The sequence below is a fragment of the Sus scrofa genome, chromosome X, assembly GCF_054392235.1.
Source record: "Sus scrofa isolate SSC_HxYL_T2T_F1_AM1 chromosome X, Sscrofa_HxYL_maternal_Yorkshire_Landrace_v2.0, whole genome shotgun sequence".
NCBI lineage: Eukaryota > Metazoa > Chordata > Mammalia > Artiodactyla > Suidae > Sus > Sus scrofa.
In genome coordinates, this window is record NC_139401.1 from 74,451,417 (window position 1) to 74,471,455 (window position 20,039).

At 36.5% G+C, this 20,039-nt stretch overlaps 1 protein-coding gene across 2 annotated transcripts in view; it reads right to left on the reverse strand.

Moving 5' to 3' along the window:
* Positions 1-1,600: 1,600 nt before the first annotated feature.
* The window catches only part of HMGN5 (high mobility group nucleosome binding domain 5), a 74,493-nt gene continuing 56,054 nt past the window's right edge, over positions 1,601-20,039 (reverse strand). Inside the window, exons 1-6 of one of the 2 annotated variants that reach the window (XM_085006787.1) lie at positions 10,219-10,322; positions 8,427-8,456; positions 7,286-7,315; positions 6,952-7,005; positions 4,457-4,594; positions 1,601-2,842 (exon numbers count right to left, since the gene is read on the reverse strand). In XM_085006787.1, the coding sequence (XP_084862913.1) occupies positions 2,171-2,842; positions 4,457-4,594; positions 6,952-7,005; positions 7,286-7,315; positions 8,427-8,456; positions 10,219-10,233 (939 nt within the window). In that variant the 5' untranslated portion in view covers positions 10,234-10,322 and the 3' untranslated portion in view covers positions 1,601-2,170. Of the gene's footprint in view, positions 2,843-4,456; positions 4,595-6,951; positions 7,006-7,285; positions 7,316-8,426; positions 8,457-10,218; positions 10,323-20,039 lie in introns of those variants that run through there. The other variant, XM_085006788.1, reaches the window with a different exon arrangement.

A 20,039-nucleotide genomic window follows, 5' to 3' on the forward strand; every position in this document is an offset into this window, starting at 1 on the left:
GTGACCCTTATCAAACTCCAACTTTTTTTTTGTAGAAATGGACAAGCTGATTCTAAAATTCATAAGGAATTTTAAGGGACTAGGAACAAAGTTGGAGGACACATACTTTCTGATGTCAAAACTCACTGCAATGCTATGGTAGTCAAATGTGTGATACTGGCATGAAGAAAGACATGCAGATCAATGGTATAGAATTGAGAGTCCAGAAATAAACCCATACATCTATGGTCCATTGATTTTTGAATTATGCCAACACCATTGAATGGAGAAATAGTCTTTTCAAGAAGTAATGATTGGACAAATAGATAGACACATGAGAATGAATGATTTGGGCCTCTACTTTACACCATACACAAAATTTAACACAAAATGGATCAAAAGCCCAAGCAAGGGATAAAACTATAAAATTCTTTATATAGGTGTACTTCTTTGTGACCTGGGGTTTGGTAACAGATTATTAGACATGTCACCAAAAACATGAGTAACAAAAGAGAAAGTGATAAACTGGACTTAGATTAAAACCTGTATATCAAAGAACACTATCAAAAAGGTGAAGACAACCCATACAATGTGAAAAAATTTTGCAAATCATTAAATATATAAGGGACTTTTATCTAAAATATATACACATCTTACAACTCAGTACTAAAATTACAAACCAAGTAAAAAATAGGTAAAGGATTTGTTAGTCATTTCTCCAAAGAAGTTATCCAAAACACTAATAAGTACATGAGAAGATGCTCAACATTAGGGAAATGCAAATACAAGTTACTATTATTTTGATCACCCCTAAATCACCCTACTAGTATGTCTATAATAAAAAAATTCAGATAATGACGTGTTGGTACAACATGGGGAAATTGGAATGTTCATACATTGCAGGTGAGAATACAAAATGCTGAAGCCACTTTGGAAAACTGGAAGTTCTTCAAAAAGTTAAACATATAATTACTATGTAATTCAGTATTTCCACTGTTAGATATATAACCAGAAGAAATGAAAACATACATGTACACAAAAACTTGTACATGAATGTTCACAGCAGCATTATTCATAATTGACAAAACATGGAAAATATTCTAATATTCATCAACAATGTAGTGTATCAATGAAATATATTATTTTTCAGCCATAAAAAGAAATGAAGTAATGATACATTCAACTTGAATGACCTGAAAAATTATTCTAAGTGAAAGAAGCCAGACACAAAAGGACACATGTTGCATCATTCCATTTATATGAAGTGTCCAGAATAGGCAAACACATAAAGACAGAATGTAAATTAACAGTTGCTAGGGACCAATGGTGGGGCCAACTGGGGGGAATGGACAAAGACTGCTAATTGGTATTTTGTTTCTTATTTTGGTGATGAAAATATTATGGAATTATATAGTAGATAGTGATAGTGGTTGTGCAACACCGCGAATATACTAAAAAGCACTAAATTGTACACCTCCAAATGGCTAAAGTAGTGACTTTGTTATGTTTATCTCAGTGAAAAAAAATTTTAATGTTTTAGTGAACATCGCAATAGAAAAAAATCAAGCATTATAATATTTCATTAACTATATTTTTGGAGATATAACAAACTACAATAATCTTTGAAGATAATTTTTATTAAGATAAATCCAATAAAATCTTGTGAATACACATATAATCAGAATTGCCCTGCTGAAATAAACATTTATATTTCTTTTAAAAATGGAATTAATTTTTTTCCCCAAGCTAATATCAAAGTTACATTTGGGAAAGATAATTCTAACTCTGGGCACTGCATGAAAATAGTCCACCTTCTTTATAAAAGCAACCTAGAGAAACAAAAGAATGTTGGAGGAAATTCTTTTGGGATCTCTCCACTTTGTGAAATTATCACATATAGGAGTAAAATCAAAATTCAAAGATTTAATACATAACTTACAAAAAAGGGTATTCACTGACAAAGCTGAAAGCCTGTTTTTCTATATATTCCACTATTATAATCACAAAAATCTATAGATAAAGGTTTCATGTTAGAAACTTTGTGACTAATAATCAGTATGAAGAGGTTTTGAAATTAAATTGATACTAAAGAAAAGTTGTGTTTAAAAATATTCGATAAAAATATTCATCTCTATTAACATTACAACATGGGGGTACATATTACTAAATTACGAAAACGTAAAGGGCAGTTTTAAACAATACCCTGAGACACTTCCTTTTTTTCATCTTCTTTTTTGACCTCTTCTTTGTCAGCTATTTCTTTTCCAATTTCAGCCTTGTTTTCATCTTCCTTTCCATTTCCTCCATCCTTCTCATCTTCTTTTTCATTTTCTTCCTCTTTTCCATCTTCTTTTTCTTTTTCATCTTCCTTCTCATTTTCACTTTCATCCTCTTTTCCATCTCCATCTTTTTTTTCATCTCCTTTCTCTTTTCTATCCTCTCCCTTTTTTTCATATTCTCCTTTATATTTTCCATCTTCAGTTTTTTTGCCATCTTCTCCTTTCCCCTTTCCATTTTCATTTTCTTTTTCATCTCCTCTCTCTTTTTCATCCTCTTCCTCTTTTTCATCTCCTTTCCTTTTTCCGTCTTCATCCTCTTTTTCATCTCCTGTCTCCTTTTTGTCTTTTTCCTCTTTTCCATCTTCCTTCTCTTTTCTACCTTCATCTTCTTTTTCATCTTTGTCCTCCTTTCTATCTTCTCCCTTCTCTTCTTTCTTGTTTTGATCTTCTCCATCTCCTTTCTCATCTTTTTCATCTTCTTTTCCTTCTGCTGCCACTGCTTCTTTCTTTTCTCCTCTCTCTTCTTTGGTATCTTCAACTGTTTCTTCTTTTATTTCCTCTATCTCTTTTTCTGGAGCTGGTTCCTATGTGTGTAGAGAAAAAAACAAGCTTATGTTTGTAGATTTGGAACCATTTCCCCCATATATTTAGAAAGGATTATGTCTATCTTATGGAAAGAAAAATAACTTCATCTATAAGAAAGTAATTTGTTTGTGGATAAGGCCTCTTACATCACATCATAAGGAACATTATAAGGAATAGGATTAATTAAAATTTCCCACACAAACACGCACACATATTTGGAACAACACATTCAGGAAAACTTATTCATATAAATAATTTTCATTACAAATACAAGGAAACAGAATAAATACAGAAAAATGACATATTGTGTATCAGCAATTCTCAATGAGTGCCATGCATATAAACAAAATCTATTCCTTGAAGAAATAATACATTTTATTTCTATAACAGTGAGATTTAGGTTTACTTTGTAAAAAGTCACTTGAGAAGTCTTTTACCAGATATCATAAGATTACTTACAAAAGATCTTCCCTCTATGCACAGGTTTGGTTTATAGATTTGACAATAAATCCCATTTTCATTGTTTTACTATAATACTAAAAATGTGGTATGCTAAATATGTAAAGCAACCCCTATTGGAAGCATATACATAATGATTTATTGTATAATCTGAAGAGGGAAAAGGAATCATATGATCTGGGAAAGGGATTTACAAATAGCCTATGTGCTGACAAAAGGAATAGAAGATTGGTCTGTTTTTAATAATATAGTCATTATATTATTAATTAGTCATGATCACTGGCATTGTTCTATTAATGTCAATGCTAGCCCACTGCTCCCACTACCCACATCTGTAAATTCTCATATTTTAAATTCATTTTCTTTCTTTTCCTCTTAGATACCATTATACCATATACTATAAACTGAATGTTTATGTCCCCCAAAATTCATATGATGAAACCTAATTCTCATTGTGATGGTATTTGGAAGCAGGGGCTATGGGAAGTGATGACGGTTGAGCCCTCATGAAAGGGATTGATGTCCTTATAAAAGAGGCCCTAGAGAGCCATTACAGTCTTTCTATCATGTCAGGACACAGTGAGAAGACTGCCATCCATAAACCAGGAAGCAGGTCCTCATCACAAACCAAAATGCTGGACCTCAGATTTTCCAACCTCCTAAACTGTAAGAAATAAACTTCTGTTGTTTATAAACCACCCATTCTGTGGTATTTTGCTACAGCAATCTGAACAAAGACACTAGAAAGCTATACTCATTTAATGTTTCTCAACTTTTATTTTTTTTTATTTATTTATTTATTTTTTTGTCTTTTTGCTATTTCTGGGGCCGCTCCTGCGGCATATGGAGATTCCCAGGCTAGGGGTTGAATCGGAGCTGTAGCCACCAGCCTATGCCAGAGCCACAGCAACGTGGGATCCGAGCCGCGTCTGCAACCTACACCACAGCTCACGGCAACGCCAGATCCTTAACCCACTGAGCAAGGGCAGGGACCGAACCCGCAACCTCATGGTTCCTAGTCGGATTCGTTAACCACTGCGCCACGATGGGAACTCCGTTTCTCAACTTTTAAACTGTAATACAAACAAGATTTCTTTCAGTTGCAACCATTGTTCATTTTTTAAATGGACAAATCTGTTAATATTGTAAGATACCTCTATAATTTTGGCTTCTCCATTTTCAGCAGTTTCATCGTTGTATTCTTCTTTAACAACTTCCTTCTTGGTTTCAACTGTTGCTCTAGCACTTGTATCTGTGTTTTTTTCTATCATATCATTTTTTGACTTCATTTTCTGTCCAGAAACACAAAATAATAAAATAATAAATACATGATTTAACTGGTGTGTTGATTAAATGGCCCGTTATTTCATCAGCTGTTGTAATAATTTGTGGACAAGCTTTAAAGTATCCATATAAACTTAATATAAACAATATTATCACCTGATACTTTCAGGGTTATTATAAGCCTGAAATGGCATTAAAATGAATAATATTCCTCTGATGTAAATCAAAGAAATTTTCTTTTAGATGAGAAGCAACAAGTTAGAATGCTGGCCATTCACTACTTAGGGCCAACTGTCAGCATTGGGTTAGACTTTGATAAATTAATTCTCTGGCTAGATGGGACCAGTTTATCCCCTCATGTCAAATAATTAGCAATAGGTTTTTTTTTTTTTTTTTTGTCTTTTTGCCATTTTTTGGGCCACTCCAGCGGCATATGGAGGTTCCCAGGCTAGGGGTCGAATCGGAGCTGTAGCCTCCAGCCTACGCCAGAGCCACAGCAACGTGGAATCCGAGCCACGTCTGCAACCTACACCACAGCTCACGGCAACGCCGGATCGTTAACCCACTGAACAAGGGCAGGGATCGAACCCGCAACCTCATGGTTTCTAGTCAGATTCATTAACCACTGCGCCATGACGGGAACTCCAGCAACAGGGTTTTTAGTTGCAGAAACTTCATTGGTAATATTTAAGGGAAATACTATGTTAGAGAGAATATGAAGTTCCATATATTTGAAAGAGATTATCTGGGGACATTAATCATTTAATCTTGGGGAGTACAAGTTTTAGAATGACTTGAATAATGATTTCTTTACCAAGAAAGCTCTTTGCCTAAGTGTGTATATAGTAGAAAGAACACTGGATTAAGGGGCTAACAAACATGTGTTTAAATCTGGATCTTTTTTTTACTTGATGTGATCTTGAGCAAAAGCAGAAATCTCTTTGTGCTTATTATTTCATATTTAAAAGAGAGTAATACCACCTACCTCATAGGGATATTTTAAGGAGAAAATGATAAAAATATATGGGAAATTACTTTAGAAACTGTAAAATGCAATACAGATATGTTATTATTCTCTTAACACATAAGAAACTGAGAGCCAAGTAGGGTAAAATGTTCTGGTCCATGATTTTATATTATCTGTTTTATTCTAGTACTGTCTTTTATTTTTAAAGGAAATAAAGTGTTTACTATTTTAATAACTTACAAATTGAGTACTTCATTTTATAGTGACCTTGAAATGCTAGAGACAAACTGAAAAGAAACTTTCACTTCCTTTGTCTACTATTACTTAATATTCCTTTGTCTACTATTACCTTTGTCTACTATTACACTATGATTACCGGAGTTCCCATAGTGGCGCAGTGGTTAACGAATCCAACTAGGAACCATGAGGTTGCGGGTTCGGCCCCTGCCCTTGCTTAGTGGGTTAACGATCTGGCGTTACCATGAGCTGTGGTGTAGGTTGCAGACGCGACTCGGATCTTGCGTTGCTGTGGCTCTGGCGTAGGCCGGCGGCTACAGCTCTGATTTGACCCCTAGCCTGGGAAACTCCATATGCCACTGGAACGGCCCAAGAAATGGCAAAAAGACCAAAAAAAAAAAAAAAAAAAAAAGCACTACGATTACCAAAACTTCACTTGCCATAGTTTTAACAATATTGTTTAATCAATAACTTCAAAACAATTTATGAAAATGACTGTAATTTAGTTTCTTCAACTACAAGATGATGGGATGATGATCTCTAATGCTCCTTCTAGCTTTAACCTTTTATGATGTTAAGAATTCAACGTATTCTTAAAACATCAGTCATACTTCAATAAGGCAGTTTTAAAAATATATATATTCACATATATTTACATATAAATAAATAAATAAATATGAAGGGTAAAAAGTGAACTTAACATTGAGACTATTTGTATTTCTAATGTCTTTAACCACATCAGAGCATAGAAGCCTATATGAAATCAATCACATACATTTGAAAATAATGTATATGAAAGCACTTTGCAAGCTGTAAAGTATTATCAAATGTTAGTTACTATTATTACCACAAAGCATCACTTTGGTTATAGAGTTTACACCTTTTGTTTTCCCAGGAATATTGGTATTGGAACTATATGATGTCAAAAACATGTACATTTTATAGGTCTATTCAACTAAAACTTTGTTTTGTCTCTTCCTAATGAAAATGCCAAAACACAAATATTTCCTACTCCAGTGGGCTTTCGTGTACCATATGGCATAATGTAATATATCACTAACTGAAAAGAAAATAAAGCAAAATTATCAACTGTATGCCTTTCCAAAAAATTATTTCTGAAGAAAAGCAAATTTCTCTCAACATTGTATGCTGAATATTTACCCGTGGAGTTGATGTTCTTTTGAACTTCAGCTCTAGTGTAGTGGGCACAGGCAACTGCAAAAAAAAAAAAAAAAAAAAAAAAAAAGTCATGGGGGTAAAAGGAAGAAATCATAATTGAAGAAAGATAACTAACAATGAAATTCAACCTCATAATTAAAATAAATGGGTATAGTTTAAACTGAACACTAGGATAAAAGCATTTCCTTGGTATGAAAGTTTTTTTCTTAAAACATCAAAAATAAATCTTGTATTAAATAACTAGTATTGTCCAGGATTCCCTGAATTTTAAAATTACATTTTACAATACATGGGCAGCTTTAAAAAGACTACTTACAGCAGACAGTCTGGCTGATCTTCTCTTTGGCTATAAGTTAAAAATAAATATCAGTTAAGAGAATAATGGGAATACAACACTAGAAATATTTATATTATGGTGAAAATATTGTGTAATACTATATCATATATATATATATTCAATAAGAAGCATTGTGAACTTGATTAGAAAATACCATAGTAGGAGTTCCCGTCGTGGCGCAGTGGTTGGCGAATCCGACTAGGAACCATGAGGTTGCGGGTTCGGTCCCTGCCCCTGCTTAGTGGGTTAACGATCCGGCATTGCTGTGAGCTGTGGTGTAGGTTGCAGACGCGGCTCGGATCCTGAGTTGCTGTGGCTCTGGTGTAGGACTGTGGCTACAGCTCCGATTGGACCCCTGGCCTGGGAACCTCCACATGCCGTGGGAGCAGCCCAAGAAATAGCAAAAAAGATAAAAAAAAAAAAATACCATAGTAAAAATATGTTTTGATTTTCCTTTCCTCTGGACCCTTCATACAGCTAAGGAAAATAAAAACACAAATTTAAATTTCAGGAGTTCCCGTCGTGGCGCAGTGGTTAACGAATCCGACTAGGAACCATGAGGTTGCGGGTTCGATCCCTGCGCTTGCTCAGTGGGTTAACGATCCGGCGTTGCCGCGAGCTGTGGTGTAGGTTGCAGACGCGGCTCGGATCCCGCGTTGCTGTGGCTCTGGTGTAGGCCGGTGGCTACAGCTCCGATTGGACCCCTAGCCTGGGAACCTCCATATGCCGCGGGAGCGGCCCAAAGAAATAGCAAAAAAAAAGACAAAAAAAAAAAAAATTTAAATTTCAATTGCTAGGCTAAATGAACACAATGGACAGTAACGAGAGGTATATTTAGAAATGAAAATATAGCCCCTTCTTGAAAACTGAAAAAGTCATTCTTTAGCTTAAAAGAAAGATGCTCTCTCTAGATCTTAAGCACAAAAAGGTCCTAAGTTCGAAGAAGTCTGGAGTTTTCAATACTGAATATATTTCTGAGAGTGATCATTGGCATACCATATTGGTACTCATATGGTGCAAATATACTAACTAGCATTTAGTTTTTAACTGTTTATGTGTCTTAAGTTTATAAAACAAGGGATTTTTTTTTCAGGGAGATTCTAAAACTAAAGAAACTCACCTCCTGCTTCATATCACCTTGACCTGCAGCCTATACAAGGGAGAAAACCACAGAGAAATAAGATCATCGATATAAACATACAGATCTGAAAAAATTGCTTATGGATTACAGTTGCAACATAAAAGTTTATGACTTTTTCCTGGATTCCTGCTCAAGTAGCCACCTGTTACTGCTTAGTAGAATGCTACATACTGCTGTCTGCCAACGTGAAAATATTAGTAAGATGCAAATGAACTCTCGAGACATAAAATTATACAGCTGATAGCTCATTTCATCCTTTTGTGTAAATTGCATATCCTAAAAGCAAACTTTTTAAATTTTAAAATCCACGTGTTGTAGCCAGAGTTAAAGCTAAAAAGTGTGGGGGGGCGGGGAGAATGAAGGCGGAGCTTCATGCAATTTCCTTGTCTGTTTAGCCTTATGCTTGAGATGCAACTGTATTTATCTGACCCTCTCTCATGACTGGACTATTCTCTCCTCCAAGTTCTGCGTACAAGAACTACAATCCCCACAATGCCTTGAGGGGGGAAACCCTCTTTGTTACAACGTCAATGCGTTATTCAGAGAAGCCGGCTGAGGATTTTAAAACTTCCCGCCACTACCTGCAACAAGGTTGTTGTCAGCTCTGTAAAATATAACAAGACCCAATGCACAAGCCTAGAAAAGCACAGCGGCGGGAATCTCAGGAAGGGAGATGGTGATTAGAAACCATTTCTTTCCGTCTCCGAGCAGCCTTTTAGGCTGGGAATGATCAAGCTATTGCACAATCTATACAACCCCAGAGCACCTGAGAATTTCGGTCTTATTCCTATGTTCTAAAAATAGGGAAGGTGGACAGATAAACAGGAATAATACCAAAACAATCTTAATGCCTTACATTAACACAGTGTTTTACAATTTTATCAAGCAACGTTTTACAATTTTATCAAGCAAAGAAACAGCGATCGATTTCACTTCTAAGGGACCTCCCCCCAAAACAAACACCGAGCGCGAATTTATTTCCCATCCAAGGGAGGAGCCACGAATTTTTAAATGAGGGCTTGCAGAAGACTTGTAGCCCTTGAATAGCTCATATCAATTCTGCATGTCTAACGTGCACAAATCCTTGCTACACCAACATCAGCAATAGTTGACGGGACGCACGTCTATTATCGTTCTTCCACCTTTAGACAGTGAACTTGGAGAGTCCCAGATCTCTCAGCCTTAAAGTTGCTAATTACAGCGGTGGATCGCTCCCTTCTCTAGGACAGTTTGATGTCTGCGCCACCTAATGGCATAGGACTACCATTGCATAGCCATCTGGCATGACATGAAGTGGAGGAGGGAAAAAGAAGGAAAAAGAAAACGGGAAGAACAAAGGCAAATACGGGAGAAAGCCATGGCTTTCGTTTCGAGCCAGGATGGTTCCTGGAGAAAAGCTGGAGGCTGAGGAGGAAACTAGTGCCTGGAAGTGTGGTTGGGAGAAGTGTTCTCCAATAGGGTAAGCGGAGGAAGGGGGGTGGGGTAGGAAGCGACAGCAAAGCGCTATGGCTGTTAGTAATTCAGCATGGAGACACCTTTCAAGCAATTCTTTCCTTTACACAAAACAAGCCAAAAGTGAACTACTAGTTGCATGAGAGACCATCCTCAAACTTACACCAACCGTTCTTTGCCCTTCCCTTCTCTCCCCTTCCATTCAACACATCACAAAATCGAACTTGAAGCCAAAATGCTTCTTTAAAAAAATCCTCTGCTTATTAGGAAATATGTATTTCAGTCGCCTATCCCCTTTCTACCTTCCTATTTCACTTACCTTTCTTTTGGGCATTGTTGCAGCTCTCTATAGGAGATCTTAGTCGGCAGAAAAAAAGCCGAAAGCAGTCTCTACCCGACCGCTCGGAAAGCAACTGAGTTTTCAATGAACTAATTGCAGCACGACCTGTACTAGCCTAAAAAAAAAAAAAAAAAACCCTCGTTATTGGCAACATTAAACGCTCCCAAGACCCAACCAAGCTACGTGAATGGTTAGCTGGAGTGGGAGCAAGATCAGAGTGACAGGCTGTCAGACCAATAAGGGGAGGTGGCCAGTTCAGGGGGCGTGTCCCACGGACTTGCCCGAAGCCTTCTTATGCTGCCTGCTGGGACCACTGGTGGGGTAGAGGAGATTTTGGACTTAATAGAGGCAAAGTGCTGAAGCATAAAACTAGCAGGAAAGCCGGAATTGTTTTGATCGTTTTTTTTTTTCCCTTTTTTTGTCGTAATGACGGGCGAAAGTCACTGGACTTGCTTTCTCCACAGTCTCCAAAAACCCCACTTTACTTCTTCCTGGCGGGAAAGTGCTTTAGAGATATGATTGAGCCCAGGCTCTAGTCTTTGCCTTCTGCCTTTGACAGGAGGATGGAGATGAATTAAGTGGAGCACTCATTCAGAAAGTAGAAAAGAGTGGAGTTGTTTCTGAGGTTGTGAGAACTTTCCAACTTTCCGCCAAAGCACAATTGTGGTCCTGGCAGGATCAGGGTGTCAAAAGGGCTTGTCTACCCAAATGGAGAGTAGCAACAAAACTGGGAGCTTTGAGAACAGGAGGCACCTGAAGGTGAGGACACCTGATAGATACCATTTTCCCACTTGATGGGAGTCCATTAAGAATTCCATGGGGGAGTTCCCGTCGTGGCGCAGTGGTTAACGAATCCGACTAGGAACCATGAGGTTGCGGGTTCGATCCCTGCCCTTGCTCAGTGGGTTAACGATCTGGCGTTGCCGTGAGCTGTGGTGTAGGTTGCAGACGCGGCTCGGATCCCGCGTTGCTGTGGCTCTGGCGTAGGCCGGTGGCTATGGCTCCGATTCGACCCCTAGCCTGGGAACCTCCATATGCCGCAGGGGCGGCTCAAGAAATAGCAAACAGACAAAAAAAAAAAAAAAAAAGAATTCCATGGGACCCCGTGTAAAGTTTGTAATAATAGAGGTCTATCCAGAGGAAAAGTGCTGATACAATGGATTATGAATCCAAAGGTGGCATTTAGTGAAGGAACTCAGGAAGGTACCATTCATTAAAGTGTTTAGGACTTAGAAACTGCACAAGCATAAAGCCATTAAAGCACTTACCTCTAGTGCAAATTTAAGGATGTACCCCAAACTCAGAAGATTTGGGGTGAGGCAATTGAGGTGAATCATGCAAATGCAGGGTAGGATCCTGTTTTTACTAAAAATTGATATTTTGTTCATCGCGAACTTTTTTTCATTAATTAGATCTTTCCTTTTTGGGGGGCGGGGGCACACCTGTGGCATATGGAAGTTCCCATGCTACCAGTGGAATAGGAGCTGCAGCTGCTGGCCTATGCCATAGTCATAGCAATGTGGGATCCAAGCCCAAGCTGTGACCTATGCCACAGCTCAGTCAATGCCAGATCCTTAACTCACTGAGCCAAGACAGGGATTGAAACCACATCCTCATGGATACTAGTCAGGTTCTTAACCCGCTGACCCGCAGCAGGAACTCCTAATTAGATCCTTAAAATAGTGCATTAAAGAAAAAGAATATTTATATATATTCATATATATATGGGTCACTTTGCTGTACAGTAGAAATTGACAGAACACTGTAAACCAACTATGATAGAAAAAATAAAAATCATTTAAAAAATTAAAAACAGAACTACCACAGGATCCAGAAATTCAACTTCTGAGCATTTATCCAAATAAAACAAAAATATTAATTCAAAAGTAAAAATAAAAATAAAACAGTGCATTAAATATTCATTATTGAGTTTTGGGATGCCCTTTATAATCTGTGCCTAAGGAGAGTGCCTCCTAAACTTACCCTGGTCCTAGCTATCTTTAGGTGGCTTTCTATTCTAAAGGAGGCTTCCATCTGCCTTCAAAAGTTAGTTCCTGAGACCTAAAAGTTGTGAGAGTGGGGATGGGAATAATTATGGGTAAAAATGTAGGATCCTGAAGGCCTTTCTCAGAATGCCTTGCTTTGGTTTTTCTACAGCTGATTGGCTTTAAATGTGCTCCAAAAGCAGAAATCCCTATCCTGGAAGGTTAATCAAAAAAGGAGATTAACCTTTTGAACAGTTACTTAAAGGAAGAATTCAATTTGTCCAAGTGGTTTAAAAAATTGAAATTATCAATTTAAAAAATAAATATTCATAGCTGCTATAGAATATCAAAACCATCCCTTTAAACTAAAATATAGCCTAACAGAAGAATGCATTATTTTTACTTTTGCTCATTCTTCCCCAGCACCTACAGTGTGGAACTGAATAGATCAGGTAGTAAAGACTGACCACAGCTCAGTTTCCCTTCTCCAACTTTTTGTCACGTTCAGATTCAAGTAGGTAAATCAGAAAGACATTTAAATTGCTTCCTTTGCCCACAGTTATTGGGTTCATCCCTAGATCCTCTAGGTGTGTCTTTTATGGTGAAGGCATTATTGGGTGAGCCTAGAAATATTTCAGTCATTTTATTTTCCAAGAGTTAGAGAATAAACATAAAATTTGGGTTTAATATAAGGATTGCTTCATAAGGATAAGGAGAAACATGAAGGGAATGAAAAATGTGCCAACACTGGAACACATTCAACAAATTCATATTTAGCATTGTCTTTAAGTTGGATTTTTTTGTAGACTAGCTTATGAAAATGCACAACCTCGTGGCATGCAAAGTAGCATTACACAGTTTCTGCCCCTTAAGGATTTTTATGATTTTGTAGAATAGAGCAAGCAGATGCACACATATTTATAAAGCAAGATTACTTGTATCATGTGAATGGTACAATCTAAGTTCAATAATAAAACAGAAGGTCTTTATCATTGGAGAAGGTTTCTGCTGATGAGGTAGTATTTGTCTTGGCTCTAAACTGATAGATAGACTGTTATATTATAGCAAATGCAGAGGGCAGGAAAACTTTGTACTTATTCAGGGAACAGAATGCTTAGTCCACGTAGAGTTAAGCAGAGAAAAAATGTGCAGGTCAGTGGGCTCTATGATTCATAAGTTTGTTGGCAATTTTTCCTTTTGGTCAGTTTTTCTTCCCTGCAGTCTAAGCTGTTGCATCTGTGATTTATGTCTTATTAGATTGAAAAAAAGTCACGCACGCATAAGAAAATTTTCTAAGGTTGAAACATTTCTCTAATTCCTGATCCCCACCTCCCATGTTCTTTCCAGCCATTAACAAGGATAGTCTTTTGTGCAAACCAATCTACCCTAAGCTCTTTGCCCTTGCTATATTATTACCTCTGAATGTAGCTCTATTCTCTTATATCTTCGCTTATCAAATGTCTACCAAACTGTTCAGACCCAAGTCAAATATTACTTCCTTGACAAAAGCCCTCTCCAATAAACCCTTAAAGAGTCTACCTTCTTGTTACACTATAGGATTTAATTGTACCACTTATAGGACACAAGCAAGATTTGATATTTTCCACTATCTCCCTAACCACTCAGTTGTACATCTTCACAATGACTTAAAATTTTATATACTTATTTCTCCTTGCCCAAATATTTTCTCAGCACGTTATACTTTGCATATCTCCCATAGAATTTATTAATTTTAAAAACTATTTTTTCTAAAGTTGACAAGTTTTTCCTTAAGTGAAGTTTTTATTTTTGTATAATTGTCAAAGTGAGACTTTACTGGCTCATTTTTTTTCTAAAATTACATTGACTTATTTCTCTTTTTAAATTATTTATTAATGACTATGAAGTTTTATCAACAATTCTCCACGAAAGACTCTCTAATTTCCCCTGGCTATTAAGTATGCCTACTACCACTCTCAAAACTTACAGGAGCTGTAGCATGCCCATTATTAACCATGGGGAAATGACATGGGACAAGATGAAAAGTTATAGAGGAAAGGCATCAAAATTAAAATGTTTGAGCTGGGGCATTCCCATGGTGGCCCAGTGGTAAAGAATCCAACTAGTATCCATGAGGATGCGGGTTCATCCCTGGCCTTGCTCAGTGGGCCGGGGATTGGGCATTGCTGTAAGCTGTGGTGTAGGTCTCAGATGAGACTTGGATCTGGTGTTGCTGTTGCTGTGGCCATGGTGTAGGCTGGCAGCTGTAGCTCCAATTCGACCCCTAGCCTGGGAACTTCGATATGCCATGGGGGTGGCCCTAAAAAAGAAAAAAGTTTGAGATGGGTACTCCAAAGGAAAATATTTGATGTTTATGAGAAAAGGAACGCTAGGCAGTTAAGATAAAAGAGGTCTTCAAATGTTCTGTATATTTAGAGTTTAAAATGAATATATGTTGCACAATTAGAAGTATTTCTCCATACACTGGCATGTGATGAGATCTCAAAAATACTGATGGATTAGTAATAAATATCTTCTTTTCTATATTAAATTATCTTTCATTTAGGTCGCAGACATGGCTTGGATCTGGCATTGCTGTGGTTGTGGTGTAGGACAGTGGTTAGGCTCTGATTTGATCCCTAGCCTGGGAACCTCCATATGCTGTGGGCGTGGCCCCAAAAAACTATATATATATATATCAGAAAACTATCTACTATTGTTAGCAAATAATGAGGCAAGAATTGTATCATATAATTAAACCCTATGTTTTAAATATATTGTTGGTTGGTATTTTCAGAGGGCAAAAATAAATGGTAAGTCTACAGTGAGCCAAAGTATACCAATACACTTATTTATTTATTTATTTATTTATTTATTTATTTATTTATTTTAGGGCCGCACCCTGTGGCATATGGAGGTTCCCAGGCTAGGGGTCAAATCAGAGCTGTAGCCACTGGCCTATGCCACAGCCACAGCAACACCAGATCAAGCCATGTCTGCAACCTACACCACAGCTCACTGCAACGCTGAATCCTTAATCCAGTGAGCAAGGCCAGGGATCGAACCTGTGTCCTCATGGATACTAGTCAAATTTGTTTCCGCTCAACCACAATGGGAACTCCCCAATACACTTATTTTTGAGCCTTGTATAAGACTGAGCTGAGGAATTTGCTTAGATTGATGACAGCACCTAGCTGAGACTCTGGAAAAATTACAATCCTGAGGACCCAAATCTTCCTATATCATATATTTATTCACGGCAGGCCCAAGACTAATAAAATAGTGAATTAATGAGTGATTTCTGATATGAAGGAACTGGAAAGTATGTTTCCAATAGTAAAAATAAAGGGGGCTGCTTTCTAGGGGAAAAAAGAATATGGTACAATTTTATGATTTTAATTGCAAAATATCTATGCACTTAAGTAATTATTTGAAGGAATCCTATTTTTAGGCTCTCAGACCTTAGAGTTTAGAGGAAGCTATTAGAGATTTTTCTAGTTTAATATCCTTGGAATATAGATGAATAAACTCAGGCTCAAGGAGTTAAATGATATGTTCAAGATCATCTATTAAATGTGCAGCAAGATTTTTTGGTTTTGTACTAAAAATATGTCTATGGTTGTGATATTAACAATTATACAATTTATGAAGAAATATTAGTGATTATGGAGCATATTTGGTAAATACAAATTTTGTTAAATTCCAATGACTTCAAAACTCAAGAAGAAATTGGCCATCAACCTATTTCAGATATTTTTTAATGCTTATTCATGTTTCCTCCATCTGTCTATAATCTTTAAATGTGAATTCTCCAATCAGTTTTTAATTACCTCAAGAACGTGGAAAACATAGGGGAGAGAAATTCTACTTTCACCTTTTTCATTTTTTTTCTTGTTGGTTTAAGGTAATTCCAGGGAATGTAGGTTTTTCACCTAGAACTTGACAATTATTTGCCTATGTTTTAACTCGTTCTTTTGCCAGCAAAGAAGTTTTCAAATAAAATTGCAGATGAGCTTTCTCATTGGCTAAAAGTTATTTGAGGAGTTCCCATCGTGGTTCAGTGGTTAACAAATCCAACTAGGAACCATGAGGTTGCGGGTTCGATCCCTGGCCTTGCTCAGTGGGTTAAGGATCTGGCATTGTCGTGAGCTGTGGTATAGGTTGCAGATGTGGCTCAGATCTGGCGTTGCTGTGGCTCTGGTGTAGGCTGGTGGCTACAGCTCTGATTAGATCCCCAGCCTGGGAAATTCCGTATGCTGCCCGTGCAGCCCCAGAAAAGACAAAAAGACAAAAAAAAAATAAGAGTTATTTAAAGATTTCCGACTTCCAGTAGGTGTCCTCATTTACTGGCAAAGAGTTTTGAAGTTTTTCACTTTAACTATAAAGTCTTCTGGTTCCCTTAAATTTACTGAATTCTATCTGTTGAACTTAATTTATGTTTTTAGTATGGTTAATATCTATGTTTTTACATGAAATATGAGGCTTTTAAAATCTTAAATATTTTATAATATTTTATTATCAGCCTTATCTTACAGAAGCCTAGATATTAGTCCATAGCTTATAAACTGCTAAGATGTATATTGGGATACTTCTACAACTTATGTGATTATGGTATGCTAACATAGTGGTGTCTTTAGTTTAAAATATTTACATTTTGCTTTTTTTTTTTGTCTTTTGTCTTTTTTGTTGTTGTTGTTGTTGTTATTTTTGCTATTTCTTGGGCCGCTCCTGCGGCATATGGAGGTTCGTCCTACGTCAGAGCCACAGCAACGCGGGATCCGATCCTCGTCTGCAACCTACACCACAGCTCACGGCAACGCCGGATCGTTCACCCACTGAGCAAGGGCAGGGATCGAACCCGCAACCTCATGGTTCCTAGTCGGATTTGTTAACCACTGCGCCACGACGGGAACTCCCCATTTTGTATTTTAATTTACCTTAATGCTTCAGGCTTATCCTACCTCTTTAGAAAGCTCGCTAATGCTTGTTATCTTTAGAAAAATAATTCATAAAAAAAGAATTTAAAAAATTAATAAATACCCCATGCTGCCCAAATGAGACTAGAGCCTATTTTCAAGAAACGAGAGATCATTTTTTGGTGTAATCCAAATGTCCATCAATGAGAGTTAGATTAGAAATAATCACTCATTACAAAGAAAATAGCTGTGATTCATCAAATAGGTTGTGTGTCAGAAACCAATGTCTTCACTAATAAATTCAATTTAGTAAACATACCATTTTAATCAGAGATTAAAGTTAAATGCTGGATTTTTAAGAGGCCCATAGAGAAATTTTTCTTTAACTTTGTGTCTTGCTAGGTTTTATCCCCCCCTCCTTTTTCTGTTTTTGGCCTTCATCTATTCAGAGCCTTACATATCAGATTGTTTTATAATAAGCACAATATCACCTTCTAAATTGTTTCATTTTATTGTAAATCACTTGAAGCTATCAACTGAAACTTGTTTAAATTTAGACATAGCTAAATTGTGATAACATAAATTTAAAACCAGTTTTCTTCAAATTCCAAATGTAGATTTAAATGTTCTGATGAAGTAATAGAACTCAAGTAGATTTTTTTGTTTTGGGAAATTGGAAATCTTTGTTATTGTAATCACTTACTGTATATTCCTTGAAGAGGATAAATAAACAAACAGCAGAATAACAAAGGTACTAAGTCTGAAAATGCTTTAGAGTGTATGGCAAAGGAAGAGTTCAGGGAGGAAGAGAGAAAAGAAGATATACTGGAGAAAAATCTAAGAAATTCTCTCTTAAGAGTCATTTTTGGGTGATTATTTATACACATCTTTGTGTTCTTAAATTATAAGGACATGGAGGAAAACATTTACTGCAAGATTTTCCCTATTACTTTTTTTCCAAGGAATTGTTCTTTTTGTTTTTTGTTGCTATCCTGTTTTTTATTGTCAGTCTAGGTTCAATTCGCTTGTTAAACAATAGCTGACATGCTTCATTCATTTTCTGTTTACTTAAAACCTGGGAAATTATAATTTATATCGAAGTGAGTAACCATTCAAGCAAATGGGCATGCTCAATTTTTACACATTTTAATGACAATAGTATAATCTACATTTACATATTTTCATTGTGTTAAATAAAAGAAACACATCTTTGGAATTTCTTCCCTTGGTTTCAGGGTTGCATTGTCTAAATGTAAATAAGATGATATTTAAAATAAATATGACCATAGTTTGTTTTTTGGATTATATATAGTTTAGTCTATTTCATGTATGGATTCATTACTGATTCAAATTGAAGGAAAATAGAATTACTACTTCAGTCTCTTTTTGTTTTTATGTTTAGTTCACTTCTAAATTTATTGTAAGATTAATTGTCATTTAATTTTTCCTGGATAGGTCCCAAACTGGAGATTTTTTAAAAAGTAATAAAAAACATACTGTTTTGGTTCATGAGGTACGTTTTGTTCTGTGAAAAATATTATTTGTATATTTCTTAAAAACAGAAACATTATTTCATGAGTTTATGCTGTCCTACCTATTATATTTGTCATAATTTCATATTTAAAATAACTGTTGCAAGATAATTTCTTTTTAGTGTTAACTTGTACTTTGTTTCCATTTCAAAAATTTAGCCAAATCTTTGTGTTTTTTCCCCTCAGCTAGTTGCTGATGTCTATGCTTTGAGAATTACACTGGCTAAGTTCTTGGAACTTGCAGAACTTGTTTATCAAAGGGAGGAAGTAGTCTCAAAGAGTAGAAGACGGATAAAGAGCCACACCGTAGGAGGCTTTGAACTTTCCTCAAGGCTGAAGAAGTGACAGGGGATAGAATAGTGAGACCAATGTACCTATTGACACATAGTGTCCCAGATGAAAATATGGCTGTGGGATGCCAAATTGGTATTAGTAATACTGTAAGAAGGGTATTTCTGAGAATGATTGGAACAGAAGTGCTTCAGAGATAGCAAGAAATCAGCACTGGAGAGCAGTACTGCTTTACACTGTCACCAAGAGAGAAGCATGACCACTTCTTTTACTTTGGCCAGCATTCAGTATTTTAAAATGTGTTCATTTTACATGTTTTTAATTATGAGTGAAGTGGAATATTTTTACATATATGTTCATATATGTTTATGTATGTTTGATGGCCATTTGTATTTTGCGTATGTGTCCTTTAGATTTCTATTTGATTTTTCTCTTTCATCTTTTGAACTTTTTATTGTGGTGTTTTCCTGGACAAAAGATTTAAGTTTTTATGTAGTTTTATCACTTTTTCTATATGACTTCTTGGTTGAGTTTTCGTTTAGAAGAACTTTGCCATTCTAAGATTATAAACACATCCATTCACACTTCTCTCCAGAAATTATATAGTTTTGCTTTTTATATTTAAATATTTGTTCAGTCCTCTGGACTTTTTTTTTTAAGGGTGAATGGAGATACAGCTTAGTTTTTTTCCCCAAATATGAGCCAGTTGTCTCAATAGAACTTGTCATCTATGAGTGAGGAAACTGAGGCTTAGAGCAATGAAACGACTCTCCTAAGATTTCTAAATAAGTTGTTAGAGAAATTGAGAGTAGAAATCAGATTTTCTACTTCAACTTTTGGCCAATAATTTTTCCAACAAAGAAACACTGACTCATTGTTAGCTCTTCTGCTTAATTAAGTACTTTTTTTTTTTTGCCATTTCTTGGGCCGCTCCAGCGGCATATGGAGGTTCCCAGGCTAGGGGTCGAATCAGAGCTGTAGCCGCCGGCCTACGCCACAGCCACAGCCACAGCCACAGCATCGCGGGATCGGAGCTGCGTCTGCAACCTACACCACAGCTCATGGCAACACCGGGTTCTTGGCCACTGAGCAAGGCC